The sequence below is a fragment of the Marmota marmota genome, unplaced genomic scaffold (assembly GCF_001458135.2).
Source record: "Marmota marmota marmota unplaced genomic scaffold, marMar, whole genome shotgun sequence".
NCBI lineage: Eukaryota > Metazoa > Chordata > Mammalia > Rodentia > Sciuridae > Marmota > Marmota marmota.
This window is the reverse complement of record NW_026000242.1, coordinates 12233331-12255308: the sequence shown is the minus strand read 5'-3', so window position 1 is coordinate 12255308 and position 21978 is coordinate 12233331. Positions and strand designations below refer to the sequence as shown.

The window sequence follows — 21978 nt, the reverse complement described above, 5'->3', positions numbered from 1 at the left end:
GGCCGGCCACGCCCCCGCCGCTCCCGCACACGTACTCCGGCCGGTGCTCTGCGCTTCCCGGATCTCGGCTGCCCAGCAGTTCCCGCAACTTGTCCGCGGCTGATGCCGTTTCCCCGCCGCTGCCGCCACCGCCCTTCAGGCGCTGCCGACCCCCTCGGCTAGCCATGGCAAGAGAAGGGGCTAAAAAGGTAGAATTCAACACGCTACCAAGTCGGCCAGAGCGCACACATAGCTTGGCTGGCAAACGGTGTCCGCCGAGGGACAAAAGACCTTGACATGCGCAGAAAAGACTAAATTATAATGTTACTGGCCAATTGGGGCAAATTCCTTAGAAAAGAAATAGGATCTTTCCCCATCATGGCTATCCCTTCCTCCTTCCAGCCCTGGCAGTCCTCCCCACTTTAACATTCCTCTTCAAATTTCAGCATTCTTTCTACATACAAAAATCTGTCCTTCAGTTACCCTAATTAAATGAAAGCACAAATACAAAGTGATTAAACGACCTGGAAAGTGAGTTGTGCAGAGAATTCAGTTAAAGATCACAGCACAACTGTCTATCACAGGAAAGGTCCCTAACCGCTCACTTTAACACCTTGCCCTCTCTGTATTTTGGTGATAGTAACAGAGCTAGTAGCTAATAAATGACTGCTTTTAGAGACACAAAACAGTAATGCCAGAATATGAACTGAGAAGTAAAAGACTTATGAAATTCTGTGGAGCAAATTTAACCAAACACAAGTCATTGTCATTAGGTAAAATGACTACTATGATGCCGTAGTACTATTTTATCCTTTTTTAATTTCTCACAATCTTGCTTTATTGAGAAGGAAATTATTTCTTCTCAATAAAGAAGGAAACCTTGCTTTATTGAGAAGGAAATTAAATGTTCCACAGCTAGCAAATGGTGGAGTTATATTCCAACTGTTGACTGAACTGACTACAAACCTATGTCCTTTCCACTAGATCAAGGCAAAGTGCTTGACTTAACAGCATTTTTACAAAGGCACATTGCTGATAACATATCTGCAACTCTCAGTGATCATTCATCTAATCCTAACACTGTCCATTCTCCAATCTCAGCATCTCTGTCCTGCCCTGTGGAGGTTTGTAACAGTAAGTTAAATAGTTTACATAGGACGTGCTGAACTTGATAGGGCCCCAGAAGATCATGATTCATAATGAAACTTCTCAGTATTAAAAAATGGAGATTGATCATATTGTTCAATTCCCACATGCAGTCCTGAGTTAACAAGGTCAAATATCCAACTTGGATATATCTAATATATCTGTTTCCTATTGAAAGTAGTAACAGAAAATAACAGAAAGAACATGTCGTTAGAGTCAAACCCAAATGTTAACCATAATCTGATACTTACTAGCTCCATGACTTTCATAATGGTCAACCACAAAAGAAATACAATAAGAGAAGCTATGAGAAATAGCCTTAAAAAGCATACAACGATACAATGATAATACAATGATAATAATGCCAATTACAGGGCTGGGGTTGTGGCTCAGTGGCAGAGTACTTCCCTCCCACGTGTGAGGCACTGGGTTTGATCCTCAGTACCACATAAAAATGAATAAACAAAATAAAGATATTGCCCATGTATAACTAAAAGAATATGTTTTAAAAAATATGTTATTTAAAAAATAAGTTACAACTTACCAACCTAAGAGATGTTGATCTAACTCCCAAAAACACTCTTATAAATTGATTTAGTGAGATGATAAATAGAGTTAAGGGAAGAGAACTGACAATGTGGAAAATATATTTATGAATATATTTGATAAGACATCCAAATTCTACTGCCTCTTCAGCAATAGAGCATCTGAAGTACAAAATACTGTTTTATTTGTTGTCTTATTCATTACTCCAGACAAAAATAACACACAATTCCAAGGGTCACTGATCATATTACAGTCTAAAAATTTAAATGATGAGTCACAGATTATCTTTAAGGTCAACCAACAATGATAGAGTCACAAAGAACATGATATTACAATATAAAACACAGTCCAGAAAAGACAACTAGTTATAAGTTGTTCTTTTTCTTTTATTTTTTCCCCCCTTACAGTATTGGGGAATAAACCCAATGCCTTGGGCATGCCAGGAAAGCACTCTACCACTGAGCTACATCCCTTGTCCAAGTTGTTGTTTTTTAACCACACCAACAAAGGATCATACTATAAAAATGAATTTACTAAACTATCGAGGTATAACATGTAGCTGTTGTTGAATCTCCTTCCTAAATTGGGACTGCATTGATGCTACCTGCTGCTGGGTGAGGGCTTTATCACAGGTCTGGTAGGTCAATCTATAGCAGAGACTGACCTGCTCAGTCTTTGGATGATGAAAACGACCAAGGAATTGTATGGATATAATAGTGTCCTGGGACACTGCTCGAGCCACAGTGTGAAACTCTAGTTCATCAAATCCTTTCTCCTCATTTAACCAAAAACTAATATCATGTACATAACATGGAGGATACAGGGAATAACTCTTAAAGGGTTCTATTTCTCCAGGAACAAACTTTTTCATGAAACGGTTATCAAAGGTCCACAACATTCTCCAATCAGCGATACCCCAAGTAAGCATGGCTAATAAGTCCAAGTTTATAGACACAAACACAAAATACTGGTCTTTATGTGTTATGTTTGCAGCAGATGAGGTGACAGATCCAATGATCAGATCCTTGGCACTATCTGGACTAAAATTATGAGACTTCACGTGAATCATATAATTGTTTGCATTCAGTTGAGGGACAAATTCCACTGAACTGCTCAGCATTGATCCCTCTGGCAATGTCTGGGTCAGGAAGCTATCTAGAATTCCTGTCAGGTGATTCAGCAGTGACGGAAGACAGCCATCCTTCAGACTTTGATTAAACCCAAGGATTAATAAAGTCTCATGAAACGCCGGCATCGTGAAAGGCAAAATGTGACATTTCCGAAAAACAGGTCCACTGAGGATATACAAAGAACCCGGGAGGAAGTCTGGTGCTTGGATAATGGCCTGAACATGAACTAGAAGAGAAGATCTAAGCCAGACTTTGGCTTGTCCAGAGATTCCTTCATGAACTTCTTTGCCATCTCTTCTAGGACTCTTGTAAATGCTAAATTGTGAAAATGACACAAGAAAGTCCTCCATTTCTTTTGTTATTTCACCATTTAGGAACTCAGAATCTGAGTTATCTTCATGGAGATTGATCCAAAAGGAAGACATACTGTCACAATTCCAGGAAGGGAGAACACTGGTACCTTCCAGTGGCAGCAAAGGGAAGGAACACTTCAGCCTTTTAAGAGGGAAAATTTTGCCCAATTCAACAATGAGTTTCTCATTTATGATTTTGATAGGATGACAAGAAGATGCTTCCAGGAAACCCCTATTTAAAGACACACAAAAAAAATAGCTTTTCTCACTTAAAATAATAATTATAATATAGCTAGAATTGAAAGCACAAATGGTTATGCAGAAAAGAATTATCTTTGCCGTGCACAGTGATGCACACCTGTAATCCCATCGATTTGGGAGGCTGAGGCAGGAGGATCACAAGTTCAAAGTCAGCCTCAGCAACTTAGCAAGGCCCTAAGCAATTCAGTGAAAACTTGTCTCTAAATAAAACATAAAAAAGGGGGACTGGGGTTATGACACAGCGGTAGAGCGCTTGCCTAGCACGTGCGAGGCCCTGGGTTCGATCCTCAGCACTACATATAAATAAATAAATAATAAAGGTAATATGTCAAACTACAACTAAAAAATAAATACTAAAAAAAAAAAAAAAAAAAAGGGCTGGGGATGCTGGGGATGCTGGGGATGTGGCTCAGTAGTTAAGTGCCCCAGTACCAAAAAAAGAAAAGAATTATCCTTAAGTTTACCCTGAAAGGAAACAAAGAAATGGTCTACCATAAAGAGAACTATCACAGAGGATTTTTGGTCTTTTTTGTTTGTTTGTTTCCAGTTCTGGCTATCAAACCCAGAGTCTCACAAATGATAGGTAAGAGCTTTGACCACTGAACTACACTGCTAGCACAGGAGAGATAACATGTATTCCAGAATTCTGGCAGCCACCACCCCTACAATATGCCCTAGTGACAAGCATTCACAGCACAACCTCATTAACAGTTTATATACCATCTATTCAAAATATGATTGCCACCAAGATAATTAGGATACAATTAGAAATGGAAGTGATTTCCAGCAAAATAATAAGTTACCTGTTCAACTTTCCTGCAAGTGCTTTTGGTTCTGAAAAGGAAAACCACTGGTCTCCCAGTTTTATACTGAAGACTCTGGGCTGAGAACCTTCAAAAGGTAGGCTCCGGGTAAAGATATGATTCAAAGCACCTTCTATGTGAAAGGACTTATCTTGACTCCTGGCAGAAAAGACATTAATATGAAATCTATCATTATTAAAGAAAGCAAGTATTTCTAATATTTCTAGAGACTGGATTGGGAAATTGGCAGGGGAAATCTCTATAGTATTTCTTGTCATTAGTGAGAGAGATGAACAAGGAAAAGGCCTAGGTACTTACCTATATCCAGTGCATTTGTATCCTGGCACAGCCTCACACCTGAAGGGAAGCACATCACTTAAAATGAGGCCCCCAAGAGCAGCCATGGCAACCACTTGCCAACTGTTGTGCCATTCTCTCTGGGGCTTATCAGCAGAAGTTCCACCTTGTCCTCTACACAATGCCACATGCACTTCTCCTTCCTCTGCAAGAACATCTACACAGCTTGTACAGGGGAAAAAAAAAACAAACAGAAATTTATTAGAAACAAGTAGAAATTATCATAAGGGCAGTAATATACACATAGCTTAGCCTTGAAATAATTAAAACCCAATCATACTTGCAAGGTCTGCTAAACCTCAAACATACAAGAACAATGTAGTCAAATGCCTTTTAACAACATTCATCATCTGCTATGCATTTGTGTTGTTCATTAATATGTCACAGAAAGTTCAATATTTGCAAAGTTCCTATACATGATTCACTGCTTGGGCTGTTTCTTCCCATTTAGAAATTTTTTTCACTGCCTTCTGCCTATCAAAATTCTATAATACTTTGCTGGGCACAGGGACACAACCTGTAATCCCAGTAATTTAGGCGGCTGAGGCAGGAGGATTCCAAGTTCAAGGCCAGCCTCAGCAACTTAGGAGGCCCTAAGCAATTTGGCAAGACCCTGACTCAAAATTTAAAATAAAAAGTACTGAGCATGTAGCTCAATAGTAAAGTGTCCCTGGGTTCAATCGCCAGTACCCAAAGGAAAAAAAACAAAACTATAAACTCTAGTATGATTTTAAACTCAATAATTTTATAAGGCAGTTACCTTTAGTATCCTCAGTTTATAGAAGAGAAAATATAAGTACCTAATGGAATAAGTATTTGCCTATAATCGTCAACTGTTAAGTGGTGGGCCAGATTTGAATCCAGGCAGTTTAGCTCCTAAACCCACGCTCAGCATCCAACTATACTGGCTGTCAATATTTTGCATTAAAAATAATCCCTTGGGCTGAAGTTGTAGGTCAGTGGTAGAGCACAAGCCTCACATGCGTGAGGCACTGAGTTCGATCCTCAGCACCACATAAAAATAAATAAAGATATTGTGTCCATCTACAACTAAAAAAAATATTTAAAAAATAAATATAAGGAGCTGGGGCTGTAGCTTAGTGGTAGAGTGCTTGCCTTGCATGTATGAGGCATTGGGTTCGATCCTCAGCTCCACATATAAATACATAAATAAATAATTATTTTTTAAAAAAATAAATAAATATAAAATAATATTATCCCCTTTATTACCAAAAGCATGCTATTTCTACTTTTATTTAGCATTCAGGGTTGTATGTATGCCTTTCCAAGTAAGCTTTGGAGTCCTTCGGAGCTTTATATTCTAAACTTATAGTATTTGAGTGCACTATGTTTTGTACATTGTAAACATTTTACTTGTGATGGCTCTCCTCACCTCTGGAAAAACTTGGCAAGTAGCTTCCTGTTCTTAGCTACTCCAGCTTTGCGTCCACAGTGCGGAAAGTTAAAATAAATTCGATCAAACTCTCTGTCTTGTGGTTCAAAAGCATTTGCCAATTGGGTGCAGTCTACACAGAAACGTATCTCGGTACCTGGCAAAGGAAGTTTAGAGGCGCAGAATACAGATAGGAAAATGTCTTAAGATCAGGCAACAGGGGAAAAAAAAAAGAAAAAGAAAACAACTCCCAAACCCTCCAGGCTGCCATGCAAACCAGTCTTGGCCTAGCAACACACAAGGATTCCTGCGAAATGGTTGGGAAGCTCCAGAGCAATCCCCACATCCCCATCCCTTCCACTAAGAGGCGCAGGCGGATGGGCAGGGCTTCGCGGGGGCGGGTCTTCGCGGGAGGGCGGGTCTTGCTACCTCGCTCGCGCAAGCGCTGCAGATTCTCCCGGGCCACCGGATCCCGGGCCAACTCCGCCGGGTGCTGAAGGCAGGTGGCAGTGAGACAAACGCTAGAATCCAGGGTCTCGCTTAGAGCTGCGGCGAAGGAGAAATTCCCCTCCCCAACCAACAGGAGGCGCCGAGGGCCCATGGCCTTCACTGCTTCACCTCACGCATTCTCTGTGGCGCTTGTTTGACGTCACTTCCTTCACAGATTTCTGCCCGCTCCTTCCCCACCGGTCACTGTTTGATGACGCACCCACAGCGCCTGGTTGTCTTTGACAAACTAGTGCAGCGACTCCCTGGGAGGACTATGACCATGAAGGCAAAAGCGAGATATCCATCCATCTGTTCTCTCACCTCACCTCTCGGGAACATCAAAATGCCTTTTAGTTCTTGGATTGCCTTGAGCGACTTCGTCACACCTGCATGAGGTCACAAGCGCAGAGGGTTGAGTAATGAGTGCAAAAAGCGGGGTGGGGCTGAAGCCAAGAAGAGGTTGGGCTGTGTCCTGCAGGTTCCTGACTCAGATATTGTAACTGCCTTCATCTTGTCCAAATGGCTGCCTCCCATTTTCTCTGCTGCTCGGAATTTAACCAGGAGCTTCTATCTCCTACTTTCTATTCATTTAAGAAATATTGAGTGCCTATTATATGCCAGGCTACTGTGAGGGCGGTTCTATATGTGGGTGGACAAGATGTGGCCTAGTGGAGAATACACACAGCAGAAGAGGCAGCTCAGATCGCGGGGTATGTGCTTTGAGTGTAGTAATTTAGGGTTCCATGGAAGCACAAAAGAGAACCTTACTAAGTTTGGAGGCAATTTTCCTGAAGTGAATCTGAGTTGAAAGCTAATAGGAGGCGTCGGGGGAGACTTGCCTGCATCCAAAGCAGTGATGAGGCAGAAGCAACAATGTATGCAAAAGCAAAATGATTGAGTTTGTCTGAAACAGTTGAGGTGAGTGGGTAACATGAGACTGAAGAATTAAGCAGGGGCTAGGTCATATAGAGTGGTTGTTGTAAGCCATTTTAACAGCCTGAACCTTATTCTGAAAACAGAAAGCCACTGAAAGATTTTAAATAGGAAGATAGACACAATAAGACTTTTGTTTTCAAAAATTTTGCTTTCTAGGGGCTGTGGCTGTGGCTCAGTGGTAGAGCGCTTGCCTAGCAAGTACAAAGCCTCGGGTTCGATCCTCAGCACCACATAAGAATAAATAAAATAAAAGTATTGTGTCAAACTAAAAAAATAAAAAATAAAAATTCTTTCTAGCCTGGAGTTGTGGCTCAGTGGTAGAGCACTTGCCTAGCATGTGTGAGGGCACTGGGTTCGATCCTCAGCACCACATAAAAATCAATAAGTAAATATGAAGGTATTCCCATCTACAACTAAAAATATTTTTTAAAAAAAATCCACTTTCCTGTGGAGAAAGGATTGGAGAGAAACAAAGTTGATAGCAAGGAAATCAAATAAAAGGCTACCACAGCAATGGAAACAAAGACTGACAGTGACCTGAGTTGAAACTTGGCAGTGAAAATAGAGAGTAGTGGACTGACTCAAAAATCTGCAAGACTTAAGTGATTTGATGAATTCTGAAAGAGAAGTCTCAGGCTTCTGACTTGGACAGCAGTGGATGGCAATGTCTCATTTCAGCCCTAAGGACAGCATCACCTAGTTCTCCAATCTAAGCATTAGGCCTATTGGACTATGTGGGACCTGCTGCTCTAGTTCATACTGTTTGGTGACATCATTGTATGCATCTGTCTTCACAAAGGCACTTGGTGTGAAGGCAGTTATCTGAGATGCCACCCTTTAATGCTGCCATACTTGCTTTTTCTCTGCCTGCCAAAAGGCAGCTGGGTCGTGGCTCCAAAATAATGACCATGTGGTCATAGTGATCTATATTCTTTTTTTTCCTTGGAAAATTGGGAATACCAGGTTTGCTGACATATTCCCAACAGACATGGAACAACCACATAAGGATTACTGTAACTCTTTTAAATTTTTAAAGAAGTTAGTCTCTTCGAGCTCTTCTTCAGAGAAGGTATTGCATTGTTCCTAAGCCAGGGGACTAATTTTTTTGGCAAGAAAAAAAAAAAAGGTTGCACTTCTCCTTCCTTACCAAAAAAATGAAATTCGGATATTGATCTTCTAGTATATGCTAAGTGCTATTGATTGGGAGGGCAGGCAGAGGAACAGGGTACAATAATGAATAAAACAGACCCTATGCTCAAGGACCATATAGTTCAGTAGGGGAGATAACACATATACTTGAAGAACTATAATGTGATAGGAATGTATAATACAGTGAAAGAGGCAAAGATAAAGTTGTATATGAGATAAAAGGAAAGAGAAGTTAACTTCAGGGAAAGCATTCTTTGAGTGAGCCTAGAAGGAAGGAATTTATCATCACCTGATAATTGTGTTATCTGGTTATTCAATTCTTATTTCTTCTCATTCTCTGTCTGCATCAATACCCTCAGTCTCTCAACTTCTTTTTTTTTAATTTCTTTAAGTTGTTGATGGAATTTTATTTTTTTAAATTTATTTTTATGTGATGCTGAGGGTCGAACCCAGTGCCTTACTCATGCTAGGCAAGCGCTGTACCACTGAACCACAACCCCAGCCCCAGTCCCTCAACTTCTACATCTCAAAATTACCAAGATATTCAGTGAATTCTCCATATAGTATTGGGAATACTGAAGGTTTTCCTGTCTTTTCAAGGTGAGGGTGGCATTTATATAGTCATCCATTGCTGATTTGAGAGGATAGGTTCAGGGATTGATGGACCTGGAGAGGAAGAAACATCAATTTAATTTGAAGGAAAACCTCGAGTATTAGAAAGGTGGACTTATGTTATATCCTGCTATATAAAGCAGAGGAGGATAGAAAGGGATGACTTTTCTGTCCTCTGGTTTATGCAATAAGCTTTTCTATTCTTGTTTTTTTTCCAGGGAAAGAACCTTGTCTGTGTCCTCGTCAATCCACACTGTGGCAGCCTCATTAATGCAGATGGCCATGGCGAAGTGTGGACAGATTGGAATGATATATCAGAATTTTTCCAATATGGATGGAGATGTTCCACTAATGAAAATTCCTATTCAAACCGTACCCTGGTAGGCAACTGGAACCAAGAAAGATATGACATAAGAAATATTGTACAGCCCAAACCTTTGCCTTCCCAGGTAATCTTTCTCTCTTATTTCCTTCTGTTTGCAGAAGAAAATGCCAATGGCCATTTGAGAGGCAGGAATCTGATAACTTCTCAGGTTTCCATTCAGTAAAAAAAATGATTGGGGGAGGGGAGCAGTCTTAAGCTGGACCACCTATCCAACTTTACTATCAAGAGGAATATTATGTGTAAGGTATCAACCAGATGGGTAGTACACTTTTTCTGTTGTTTCTGTTTGGAATTCATCTGTTAATCCATCTGGACTTGACTTTTATTTGAATCTTGCCTTTAAATATCTCCTAAACATACAAAGGATATGAAAGCTAGTAGGATGGGGATAACAACATGTAGGCCTCTAGGCTATCTCAAATATGACAGAGCCCATTAGAATTCATATTATATTATCCTTTATTTTCCAATATTAGCTATAGACTCCTAGATTCTTAATCTATGAATTTTTCTTTTCCAGTTTGGACACTACTTTGAAACAACATATGATACAAGCTACAACAGCAAAATACCACTTTCAACCCATAGTAGGTGGACTAGTTTTTTAATTCTTACATTCTCAGAACTGTACTGTGTCTGGCACATAGAAGGAACTGAAATAAACAGTAAACTAAATGGGTGAATAATTGAACACTTTCTCTCTTTTCTCAACTTTTGACAGGTCTTGATGTCTATTCACTCAAATAAGAGTGAAAAATCGGTTAAAACTCCTTGTTGACTGTTTCCATTTGTCTTTCCTTCCCTCAGGATTTAAGCGAGAGCCTCATTGGTTCCCAGGACATCAACCTGAACTGAATCCTTCTCAATACAAATGCACAGAAAAGTCAATTTACATGACTGACTATTCTAAACCTCAAATCAAGCATCACTCTCCGTGTGTATGGAATCCTAATATTGACCAATTTCAGGGTCCAAGATGATAAGAAAGAATAAGAACTTTCAATTTTCCAGAATAAAATGTAAGAGGGAGCACATTCTAAAACTCAGCTCACCCTAACACAGTTTTACTCTTTGATTAAATAAAGCACAAGACACAGAAAATATCCTCTTTTTTTCTTTTAATCATTTAAATGTCATTTAAGTTAATTTTATCTATTTTTTGTTCTGTATCAGAAGTGTTGTGGAAGGCATTAAAAATAGCTATTTTCTCGGGCTAGGGCTGGGGCTCAGCAGTAGTGTACTTTCCTGGTGTGAGTGAGGAACTGGGTTCGATTCTCAATATTGCATGTAAATAAATAAAGGTTTATCAACAACTAAAAAAAATTTTTTTTTAAATAGATATGTCTCTGAAATCTTTACCACTTTGCATTTGATCAGTGACAGAACTGCAAAATCTAGTAAAACAGGTTTTTGCTGGATATTTTCTCAATATAAGTCTGGTAGTAATAGTCATGGAGCATAATTGTCTTGTGACCTTAATGAACAGCCCCTGTTGAGGACTGTGAAAAGAAAAATAACTTTTTAAAATTATTACAAAGAATTTAAAATATAAACAAAAGTAGACTGAATAGCCTAATGACCTCCCATGTAACATTATGCAGTATCAACAATTTAATGAGTAATCTCTCTACCTACTTTCTTCTTCATTGAATTTATTTTGGAGCACATCTGAGAAATATACTTTCATCTATAATGATTTCAGTATATATCTCAAAAAACCCTGTAAATTGTCAATTGATCAAATAAAGCTGAGCTTATTAAACCTACTGGAGCAAGGAAGAATATCAACTTGATGCAGAGTCTTGATAACAGTTAAAAAGGGAGGTGTTTGAGTAGGACACTGGTTTAAGATGGATCTTTCAAAGCAGAAAACTGATAGAGGGACTAAGAAAAGGTTGTAAATCTTTAGAGTTGGTAAACTTAGGGAGTCAATAATCTTTAATATGGTTAAACTTATCATTATTTCCTCTTTATCTTCTGGTTAAGAAGATAATATACTGGGGCTGAGATTGTGGCTCAGCGGTAAAGCACTCACCTAGCATGTGTGAGACCCTGGGTTCAATCCTCAGCACTACATAAAAATAAAATAAAGATATTGTGTCCAATTACAACTAAAATATTTTTAAAATTTTTTTTAAAAAAGATAATATACTGGGGGCTGGGGCTGTAGCTCAGTGGCAGAGCACTTGCCTAGCATGTGTGAGGCACTGGGTTCAAAGCCCAGCAGCACCATATACAAATAAATAAAAAGTATTTTTTAAAAAAGAAGATGATAATATACTGTTCATGGGATCCCATATGCTGTATTATCTTCTTAAATAGGAAATAGGAAATCTCTCTCATATTATCTCCCAAACCTTCATTGTTTATGTTCCATATATATATATATATATATATATATATATATATATATGGAATTTATGTTGCTTATGATGTTAGGTAGTGACTAAGTTTCTTTTTTTTTTTCCCCATATGGCTATCCTGTTGTCCTACCATTAGTTATTGAAAAGACCATAATTTCACGGCTGTTCTTCAAAACCATTTTATTGTAAATCAACAGTCTATGTATATGTAGATTTGTTTCTATCAGGCTGTTGTTTCTTTGTATTAGGCTAATTGTTATTCCTTGTGTTATCTTTAGTACATTTCCTTACTTATTCCACTATCTTAATTATAATAATTGTATAAGAATTAAGCCTTATAGATCAAATACTTTTTAAATTTTTTAAAATTCTTTTTAGTTGTACATGACAGTATAATGCATTTTGACATATCATACATACGTGGGGTATAATTACCATTCTTGTGGTTGTACATGATATGGAGTTACGCTGGTCATGTATTCATGTATTAACATAGGAGAGGTATGTCCAATTCATTCTACTCTCTTTCCTATTCCCATCTCCCCTCCCTCCTCTTTATTTTCCTTTGTATAATCCATTGAACTTCTATTTTTTCCTCCTCCTCCTCTTAGTGTGTGTCAGCATCCACATCTCAGAACATTCAGCCTTTGGTTTTTGGGGATTGGCTTATTTCACTTAGAATGATACTCTCTAGTTCCATCCATTCACTGCCATAATTTCATTCTTTTTTATGGGCTGAATAATATATATATTATATATATATCACTTTTTTATCTAGTCATCTATTTTTTTTGGGGGGGTGGTGTTGTGGATGGACTCAATATTTTATTTATGTGGTGCTGAGGACCAAACCCAGTACCTCACACGTATCAGGCAAGTGCTCTATCACTGAAGCCCAATCTCAGCCCTTTTGCCCTTTATTTTTTTAAATATTTTTATTAGTTATTGATGGATTTTATTGATTTATTTGTTTTATATGTGGTGCTGAGAATTGAACCTAGTGTCTCACACATGCTAGGCAAGTGCTTTACCACTGATCTACAACTCCAGCCCCCGTTTTGACCTTTCTTCAGAGAATCTCTTAGCTATTTTTGACCCTTGGCATTTTCATATAAAATTCAGGATAAAAAAAATTCAGGATCATTTTATTCTACAAAAAATTTACTATTAGTATATTGATTAAAAGTACATTGCAGGGGCTAGGGCTGTAGCTCAGTGGCAGAGTGCTTGCCTAGCATATATGAGGCACTGGGTTCAATTCTCAGCACTGCATAAAATAAATGAATAAAATAGAGGTCCATCAACATTAAAAAAAAAAAGTACATTGCTGGGGCTGTAGCTCAGTGGCAGAGCGCTTGCCTAAAGTGTGTGAGACCCTGGGTTCAATCCTTAGCACCACACAAAAATAAGCAAATAAAAGCATTCTGTCCATCTACAACTACAAAAATAATTTTTTAAAAATGTACATTGCATTGTTAGGTCAATATAGTTTGAGTTCTTGTCTCACTAGTGTTAATAAGTCATGTGTGTGTTCTTGCAACATGAATATTGTTTTACAGGCACATTTTGTCATATAAAATTATGTTTATATGTTATATATCTTATTCTATTCTCTATGAATCCAGAACATTTTTAATTGAGATAAAATATAACATAAAATTTACCATTTTAACTATTTTATAAATAATTAAGTGGCTTATAGTCACAATATCAAGAAACCATCACTAATTCATTTTCAAAACTTATTCATATTCCCATACTGAAACTCTGTATTTATTAAACGATAATTTTTCATCTTTCTTCCCCCACACTTCAAGCCCTTTATAACCTCTATTCTACTTTCTATGAATTTAGCTATTCTGAGTATCTCATTTAATGGAATCACATAATATTTGCCCTTTAGTGTCTGGCTTATTTAGCATAACATTTTCAAGTTTTACCTATGTTATCTAAAAATCTTAAGACTTAAAAATAATCCATTGCATGTATATACTTATAGTTTGCTGTTCCATTACCTGTTGATGAACACTTTGGTTTTTAGATTTGGATTCGTGAATAATGCCATTGTGAACATTTGTATACAAGTATCTGAGTCCATTTTTTTTCATTCCTTTTGGGCCTATACTAAGAAGTAGAATTGTTGGATCATGATCACGTGATAATCCTATGTGTAATAGTTTGGAAATGCCAAAGTTTCCCATAGCTTCTCTACTATTTTACATTCCCATCAGCAATGCACAAGGGTTCCAGGTTCTCCACATCATGACCAACACTTCTTACTATTTTTTGTTTTTGTTTTTGTCTTATAATAGTTATTTTAGTGAGTATAAAGTTGTGTCCAGTTTAATTTGCATTTCCCTAATCAGCATCTTTTCATGTGCTTATTAACTACTTATATATCTTATTTAGAGAAATGTTTATTCAAGTCTTTTGCCCATTTGTAAATCAGATTGTTTATTTGTTGTTGCATTGTGGGAGTTATATATGTGTGCACTGTGTATATATTCTAGATATTAATCTCCAATCAGATATATGATTTACAAATATTTTCTCCCATACTGTGGATTGTCATTTTACTTTCTAGATAGTGTCCTTTGATGCACAGTAGTTTTAAATTTTTATGAAGTTCAGTTACCTATTTTTTTCTTTTGCTGTCTATGCTTTCAGTAATTTTATCCAAGAAATCATTGCCAAATCTAGTGTCATGAAGCTTTCCCCCTGTGTTTTTTCTTAGCTCTTATGACAAGATTTTTGGTCTTTTTGGTGTTAAGTTTTATATATGGTAAAAGGGAAGGATTCAGTTTCATTATTTTGCATGTTGATATCCAGTTTCCTCAGCACCATTTGCTGAAAAGACTGTGCTTTTCCTATTGAATTTTTTTGGCACTCTTGTTGAAAATCATTTGACCGTATGTGCTAAGGTTTGTTTTGGACTCCCTGTTGTATTTCATTGGCCTATAGATCTGTCTTTATGCCAATACCACACCATTTTCATTACTATAGTTTTGTAATAAGTCTCGAAATAAGGAAGTCTTAGTCTTTCTTAAAATGTTCTTTTTCAAGATTGTTTCAGCTCTTCAGGGACCCTTGAGATAGCATTTTTCTACTTCTCAAAAAAAATCATTGGAATTTTCATAATTCTGCATTGAAACTCTAAGTCACCATGGCAAGTACTGATACTTTAACAGAAGTAAGTCTTACAGTTCATCAATTCATAACAGATGTGTTTCCATTTACTTATGTCTTTTGTATTTCTTCCAGCAATGTTTTATAGTTTTCAATGTTCAAGTATTTGTTTTATGTGTTAAGTTTACTTAGGGTATTTAGTTGATTCTTTATGGTGGTATTATTAATTCTCTCTCCCCTTCCTTTTTTTTTTTTTTTTTGTTGTTGTTGTTATGCTGGAGATCGAACCCAGGGCTCACACATGCTGGGCAAGAGCTCTGCCACTGAGCAACATCCCTAGCCTCCAATATTACTGTCTTAATAAGGGATATTGGTCTGTAGTTTTCTTCTAACATCTTTGGCTTTAGAATCAGGGTAATTCTGTCTTCATATAGTATGAGTTAGGAAGTGTTCTCTGCAGTTTGGAAAAGTCTGATAAAAGTTGATGTTAGTAAATGTTTGGTAGAATTCATATGTAAAGCCATCTGTCCAGGGCTTTTCTTTGTTGCGCTATTTTGATTACTGGTTCAATCTCTTTACTCTAGTTATAGATCTATTCAGATGTTCTATGTATGATTCAGTTTTAGGAAATTACGTGTTCTCAGAAATCTATTTATTTCATCTATATTTGCAATTTACTGGCATACATCCCTGCCAAGGCATCAGGAACAAGGGTAAAAACCACCATAAAACCTATAGAGAAGAACGTCTGCTTGTTTAAATACCAACAAGTGACCCCTTTTAATGCCATGGGGTGCTGAAGCCCTGTGTTACCAATTAGGTCTAATATAATGATTATCTTTAAAAACTAAATTTGGAAGTAGTACAATATGTAGGAATATATAACTGGAACAGGATTCTATAAATTAATATTTTATCCTGCAAACTTGTTAAACTCTCTTATTCTTTTTCTCCCTTTCATTCTTCTCCTTCTCCTTCTTCCTCTTCTTCCTCCTATTCTTCCTCCTCCCCCTCTTCTTTCTCCTCTTCATCTTTATCTTCCTTCTCCTCCTCCTCCTTCTCTTCCTCCTCTTCTCCTTCTCCTTCTCCTTATTTTTCTTTTGTTGTTGCTGTTGTTTTTTGCAGTGTTGGGGATACACCCCAGGGCCTCACATATGCTAGGCAGGTACTCTACAGCTGAACTACATCTTCAACTCTCTTGTTAGTTCTAATAGTTTGTCTGTTGATTCTTTGGGATTTGTTTGGGCAGATTATTATCATTCACAATAATGATAGTTGCATATTTATTTATTTATTTATTTATTTATTTTCGTTTTAGGTGGACACGATATCTTCATTTTATTTTTATGTGGTATTGAGGATCGAACCTAGCGCCCCATCATGCCAGGCAAGCACTTTACCGCTTGAGCCACATCCCCAGCCCAATAGTTGCATTTTTGTCTTTCCAATATTTTCGTATTTTGTTGGTATATTATAATTATACATCATAATGGGATTTGTTGTTACAAATTCATACATGCACACAATATAACAATATATTCTGGTCAGTATCATTCCTCAGTACCCTTTCAATTCTTACATTTCTTCTTTATTTTTCTTCTGTTATGGAAGTGATTAGAACTTTTAGTACCAAGTTAAATATTAAGAGTGATAGAGGGCATCCTTGTCTTGTTCATAATAATAAAAAGAATGTATTTAAATTTTCTTTGATAAGTATAATGTTTGTAATAGGTTTTTGTTATATAATATTTACAGACTTAAGGAAATCCCCCATCCTCCCCCCCTTTTAATTTTTTTAATATCTTTATTTTATTTATTTATTTTATGTGGTACTGAGGATCGAACCCAGGGCTTCCCACACTCTAGGCAAGCACTCTACCACTGAGCCATAACTCCAGCCCTCCCTCTCCTGCTTTTTTAAGAAAAAATCTCACTATGATGCTTAGCCTAGTATTGAACGTTTTTTGCTTGACCTTCTGCCTCAGTCTCCTGAGTAGCTGGGACTACAGGTATGCACTACCACACCCAGCTAGGAAATTCCTTTTACTAGTAGTTTACTAACAGAGGTTCCCTCTCTATAAATTGGGAGTCTGAACCATGCATCAGTTGGTTTATTTAACCATCATTTAGCAACACATTGTAAGATTTAATTTATTTTAGTCTATTGATAGAGTAAATTCATTGAGAGATTTTCCAATATTATACCATCCTTAAAATCCTGGGATATTTTACTTCAAGTGATAATTTAACTAAAACTTTGGCTAACAGCTCTTTCTACCCACCAGTGATTTGAAGCCATTTCTCTATTGTCTTTTGATTTTTATTGATGCTGAGATACCTGCTGTCGATATAATTATAATTTATTTGTAATTGATACATGTTTTTGTCTTCCTATCTTATAGTATTTTCTTTTTAAGGCTGGACATGTAGCTTAATGGTAGAGCACTTGCAAGACTCTGGGTTCTTTCACTAGAACTGCCAAAAAAAATCCATTCATCCTTATTATTCTGAATTTTTATAGTCATATGTTTAAATGCATACTAAATCCTATTTATCTTGCCCCATATCTAAGGACTCACGTCCTCAATTCTGGAAAATTGATTCAAATAATTCTTTATCATTGCTTCCATTCATTCTTCCAAACACCTATTTGGATATATATCAGTCTTTCATTCTCTCATATATCTTAATCATTTTTATTTTTTAAGGTCTTTTTCCCCTATGTGTAGTATTCTTAGTGAATTCCTCAGCTTTTTAAATTTATAAATCCATAGTTTTATCCCTTACAGAATTTATAACATTCATTCATTCCTTTCTTTCTATTTTTTTTCCAGTATTGAAGATTGAACTCAAGAGTACTTTACCACTAGATTATATCCCCAGCCCTTTTTATTTTTCATTTTGAGATAGAGTCTTGCTCAGTTTCCTAAGCTGGCCTCAAATGTATCCTCCTGCCTCAGCCTTTAGAGTAGCTGGGATTACAGGCATACACCATCATGCCCAGCTATTTCTAATATATCTGAATGGTTCTTTTTATCTATGTTTTAAATTTTTACTTGTTTTTATTTAATATTTCTTATTATTTTCAAATCTATTCCTTTATTTTTATTTTTGTTGATTTTATTGTCTTATCTTTCTCAGTATTAGATTTCTTTGTGTGTTTTGGAATTTCAATTCACAATGGGAAGTTTTTGGTTTGCTTTTCTTTATTTCTTTCTCTGCCTCTATGCTCATCATCTCCTATTCCCCAGTAGTTTTATAGTTGCCTTCATTATACACTTTACTTCCCCTCCCCAGTTCTAAAACAGGTTTTATAATGATGAATGGGGCTACTGTCCTGCTCTCACATTCGATATATCACTGAGTTACAGGATAACATATATAAATTCCCAATCATAAAGCTATCTGTTGGTTTCCTGACTCACTAAGCCCAGAGTTTCTATTCAACTTTAGCCTGAGAGGGCAGATAGACAGGATTTTTCTGGCTTTCTTTCACAAGTGGGAAAATTGCACCACAGCCACGTGTGGTTTAAAGAATGAGCCAAGTTTTTTCTTCCGTTTTGGGTTGAGCACTTTTAGTTTCTTAACCCAATAGGGGTCAAACTCATCAGCTGCCACTGCCTACTGCTAGAATTCCATTATGCCCACTCTCCTGAATTTTATTTATTTAAATACTTTATAGTTTTTCCATATCATCACTTATCTTTATCTTGCTACTTTAAAATTCACCATTGCTTTGCATTTAGAGCAGAGGCCATGCATTAAATATGAGCTTATTATTCTGTCAAATCTTTCCTTCATTTTCTTTTTAATCCAACACTTCCCTGAAACTGTGAATCTATGAAAGTCAAAGTTTTGTCAAATATAATGGACACACCAGCTCATATGTTATTTGGCTTTTATATTCTGCATTTGATAATCCACTTGACCATCTAATTCTTTCTTGAACCTCATTCCCTTTGGTTTCTATTACATTGTGTCAAACAGATTTTTTTCCCCATCTCTCTAATCACTTCTAGGTCTCTTTTATGAGCTCATCTTTCTCTGACAAATCTTTTTTTTTTAGAGAATTATTTTTATTTTTTTATTTTTTTTTTAGATTTCGGCAGACACAACATCTTTGTTTGTATGTGGTGCTGAGGATCAAACCCCGGGCCGCATGCATGCCAGGCGAACGCGCTACCACTTGAGCCACATCCCCAGCCCCTCTCTGACAAATCTTTAAATTTGCCTTTCCCATGATTCTGTTTTTGGCCCTTTGTTTTTGGCCAAAGCTTTTGTTAATCCTAGGTGAACTATCTACTCGAATACTTTCACTCACACTTTTATGATTACAATTCTTAACCTGAACTTCTATCCCAATATCTCTCTACAACACTGGATTTAAATATCCAACTACTTACTGAAGTTCTCCATTGGGATTTTTTTTTTTCTGGTGTTTAGGATTGAACCCAGATCTTTGTGCATGCAAGGCAAGCACTCTACCAACTGAGTTATAACACCAGCCTTTCCATTTAAAATTTAAAGAACCCACAAAGTCAACACAATATAAATTGTATTCATAATCTTGGGGTTTTTTTTTTTTTGAATGGGGAATGAACCCAGGGGTACTCAACCACTGAGCCACATACCCAGCCCTTTTGTATTTTATTTTAGAGACAGTATCTCACTGAGTTGCTTAGCACCTTGCTTTTGCTGAGGCTGGCTTTGAACTTTTCAATATTGCTGACTCAGCCTCCAAAGCTGCTAAGATTACAGGTATTCACCGCCATGCTCAGCCATAATCTTGTATCTTGAAGATTTTTCTTTAGTGTATTCTGTATCTTGGTGAATTTCTTTTTTATATATTTATTTTTTAGTTTTAGATGGACACAATATCTTTATTTTATTTTTATGTGGTGCCGAGAATCGAATCCAGTGCCTCACGCATGCCAGGCGAATGCGCTACCACTTGAGCCACATCCCCAGCCCCTGTATCTTGGTGAATTTCATAGCTCTCTTTTATGTATCTTAACCACTCTTTCTTATTTTTAATATTAAATGTTATATAACAAGCTCACACAGTTATCAAAAATAGAAACTAAAGAATTATTTTATCTTCTCCTTTCTCATCCTCCTCAGCCAAATAGATACATGTCTTGTAAATTCTATTTCCATATTTCCTCTTGATTCCTTTTGTTATATCTCTGTTGCTTTTGTTCTTTTTAAGTTTCCCATTATTTCTCACCCAGTCTGCTGCAACACCATTTTGGGTGTTTTTTGTTTGTTTGTTTGTTTGTTTTCAATTTTTAATTGTATTTACTTCATTTCTAATTTTTTTAAATTGTTCTTTTTAGTTATACCTAACAGTAGAGTATATTTTGACATATTTACACAAACATGGAGTATCTCTTATTCTGATTAGAATCTCAATCTTGTGGTACATGGTGTGGAGATTCACTGTGTTATATTCATATATGTACATAGGAAAGTTATGTTAGATTCATTCCACTGTCTTTCCTATTCCTGTCCCCCTTCTTTCCCTCCATTTCCCTTTGTATAATCCAGTGAACTTCTGTTTTTCCTTTTCTACCCCACCTTGTTGTGTGTTAGCATCCACATATTGGAGAGAACATTCAACCTTTGGTTTTGTGGGATTGGCTTATTTCACTTAGCACAGTAGTCGTCTCCAGATCCATCCATTTAGCAGCAAATGTCATAAAGTCATTGTTTTTATGGCTGAGTAATGTTTCATTGTGTATATATACCACATTTTTTTTAACCATTCATCTGTTGAAGAGCACCTAGGTTGGTTCCATTGTGCATTGAGTTGCTATAAACATTGATGTGGCTACATCACTCTTATATGCTGACTTTCAGTCTTTTGGGTATATTCCAAGGAGTGGAATAACTGGGTCATATGGTAGTTCCATTTCAAGTTTTCTGAGGAATTGCCAACTCTTGCGACTAAAACACTCAGGGGTCACTCCAGGGGAACTGGGCTAACTGGGCTGCGTGAAATAACCACACAAGAGACAGAAATACCTTTTCCTTTGGGGTTGCTATGATGGCTTCTCTGACCTTAAGGGACTGCAGGAAGAGAGAGAGAGAGAGATAAAGAGAGAAGCCCGCACAGGCTGACCCCTTTTAATGAGGAGAAGCTGTTCAAATGAGGCAAGGGGTCAGGTTTCAAGGGGCTGAGTCTAGCTTAATGATGCCTGCTTTCAGCAGGTTGACTGACATCTAGGTAGGCCATACCAAAGGGCACAGTAAAATAAGGGGACACACAAAAGGTGTTTCCATGAAACATTCTATCCCAAACAGGACAAGGGGTAATATTATAAAGGAACAGGTAAGCATAGCTCCACTCATGGGGATGTAGGAAGGCACACCCATGCACGAAGACCCAAGAAGGGCGGGGCAGTCTAGTGGCATGGCTGTTGCATGACTGCCTCAATAACCTAGCTGGGGAGTGACTCAGTCACATGCAAGGTTGGTCTCCCACATCCAACTGCTTTCCCAAATGGTTGCACCAATTTGCAGTCAGACCAGCAATGTATGATTGTACCTTTCCCCCCACATCTTTGCCAAAATTTATTGTTACTTGTATTCTTGATTGTTGTCATTCTGACTGGAGTAAGATAAAATCTCAGTATAGTTTTCATTTGTTTTTCTCTAATTGCTAGAGATGTTGAATGTTTTTTCATAAATTTGTTGACCATTTGTATTTCTTCTTCTGTAAAGTGTCTGTTCAGTTCCATTGCCTATTTATTGATTGTGTTATTTTTGTTTGTTTGTTTTTGTGTGTGTGTTAAGTTTTTTGAACTCTTTATATATCCTGGAGATTAATGCTCTATCTGAGGTTCAGGTGGCAAAGATTTTTCTCCCATCCTGTAGGCTCTCTCTTCATGTTCTTGATTGTTTCTTTTGCTGTTCAGAAGCTTTTTAGTTTGATACCATCCCATTTATCG

At 37.1% G+C, this 21978-nt stretch overlaps 3 protein-coding genes across 7 annotated transcripts in view; 1 reads left to right on the top strand and 2 right to left on the bottom strand.

Annotated features, from left to right (window-relative positions):
- The window catches only part of Alg9 (ALG9 alpha-1,2-mannosyltransferase), an 86740-nt gene extending 86470 nt beyond the window's left edge, over window positions 1-270 (bottom strand). For all 5 annotated transcript variants that reach the window (XR_007344551.1, XR_007344553.1, XR_007344552.1 and 2 more), the window contains exon 1: window positions 36-270. Coding sequence is in view for 2 of the 5 variants with exons in the window: in XM_015489899.2 (XP_015345385.1) it covers window positions 36-166 (131 nt within the window). In the remaining 3 variants the exon portion in view is untranslated. The remainder of the gene's footprint in view (window positions 1-35) is intronic.
- Window positions 271-1770: 1500 nt separating this feature from the next.
- On the bottom strand, window positions 1771-6576 carry Fdxacb1 (ferredoxin-fold anticodon binding domain containing 1). Its single transcript, XM_015489897.2, has 5 exons — window positions 6398-6576; window positions 5969-6125; window positions 4537-4740; window positions 4219-4377; window positions 1771-3386 (listed from the first exon to the last, which is right to left on the bottom strand). Exons 1-5 carry the CDS (start codon window positions 6567-6569, stop codon window positions 2210-2212), a joined length of 1869 nt encoding a protein of 622 aa, XP_015345383.1. The 5' UTR covers window positions 6570-6576; the 3' UTR covers window positions 1771-2209.
- Window positions 6577-6709: 133 nt separating this feature from the next.
- Window positions 6710-10642, top strand: CUNH11orf1 (chromosome unknown C11orf1 homolog). The gene is made up of 4 exons (XM_015489898.2): window positions 6710-7018; window positions 9373-9603; window positions 10060-10126; window positions 10347-10642. The coding sequence occupies exons 1-4, from the start codon at window positions 6977-6979 to the stop codon at window positions 10517-10519; spliced, it is 513 nt and encodes a 170-aa protein (XP_015345384.1). The 5' UTR covers window positions 6710-6976; the 3' UTR covers window positions 10520-10642.
- Window positions 10643-21978: the final 11336 nt, after the last annotated feature.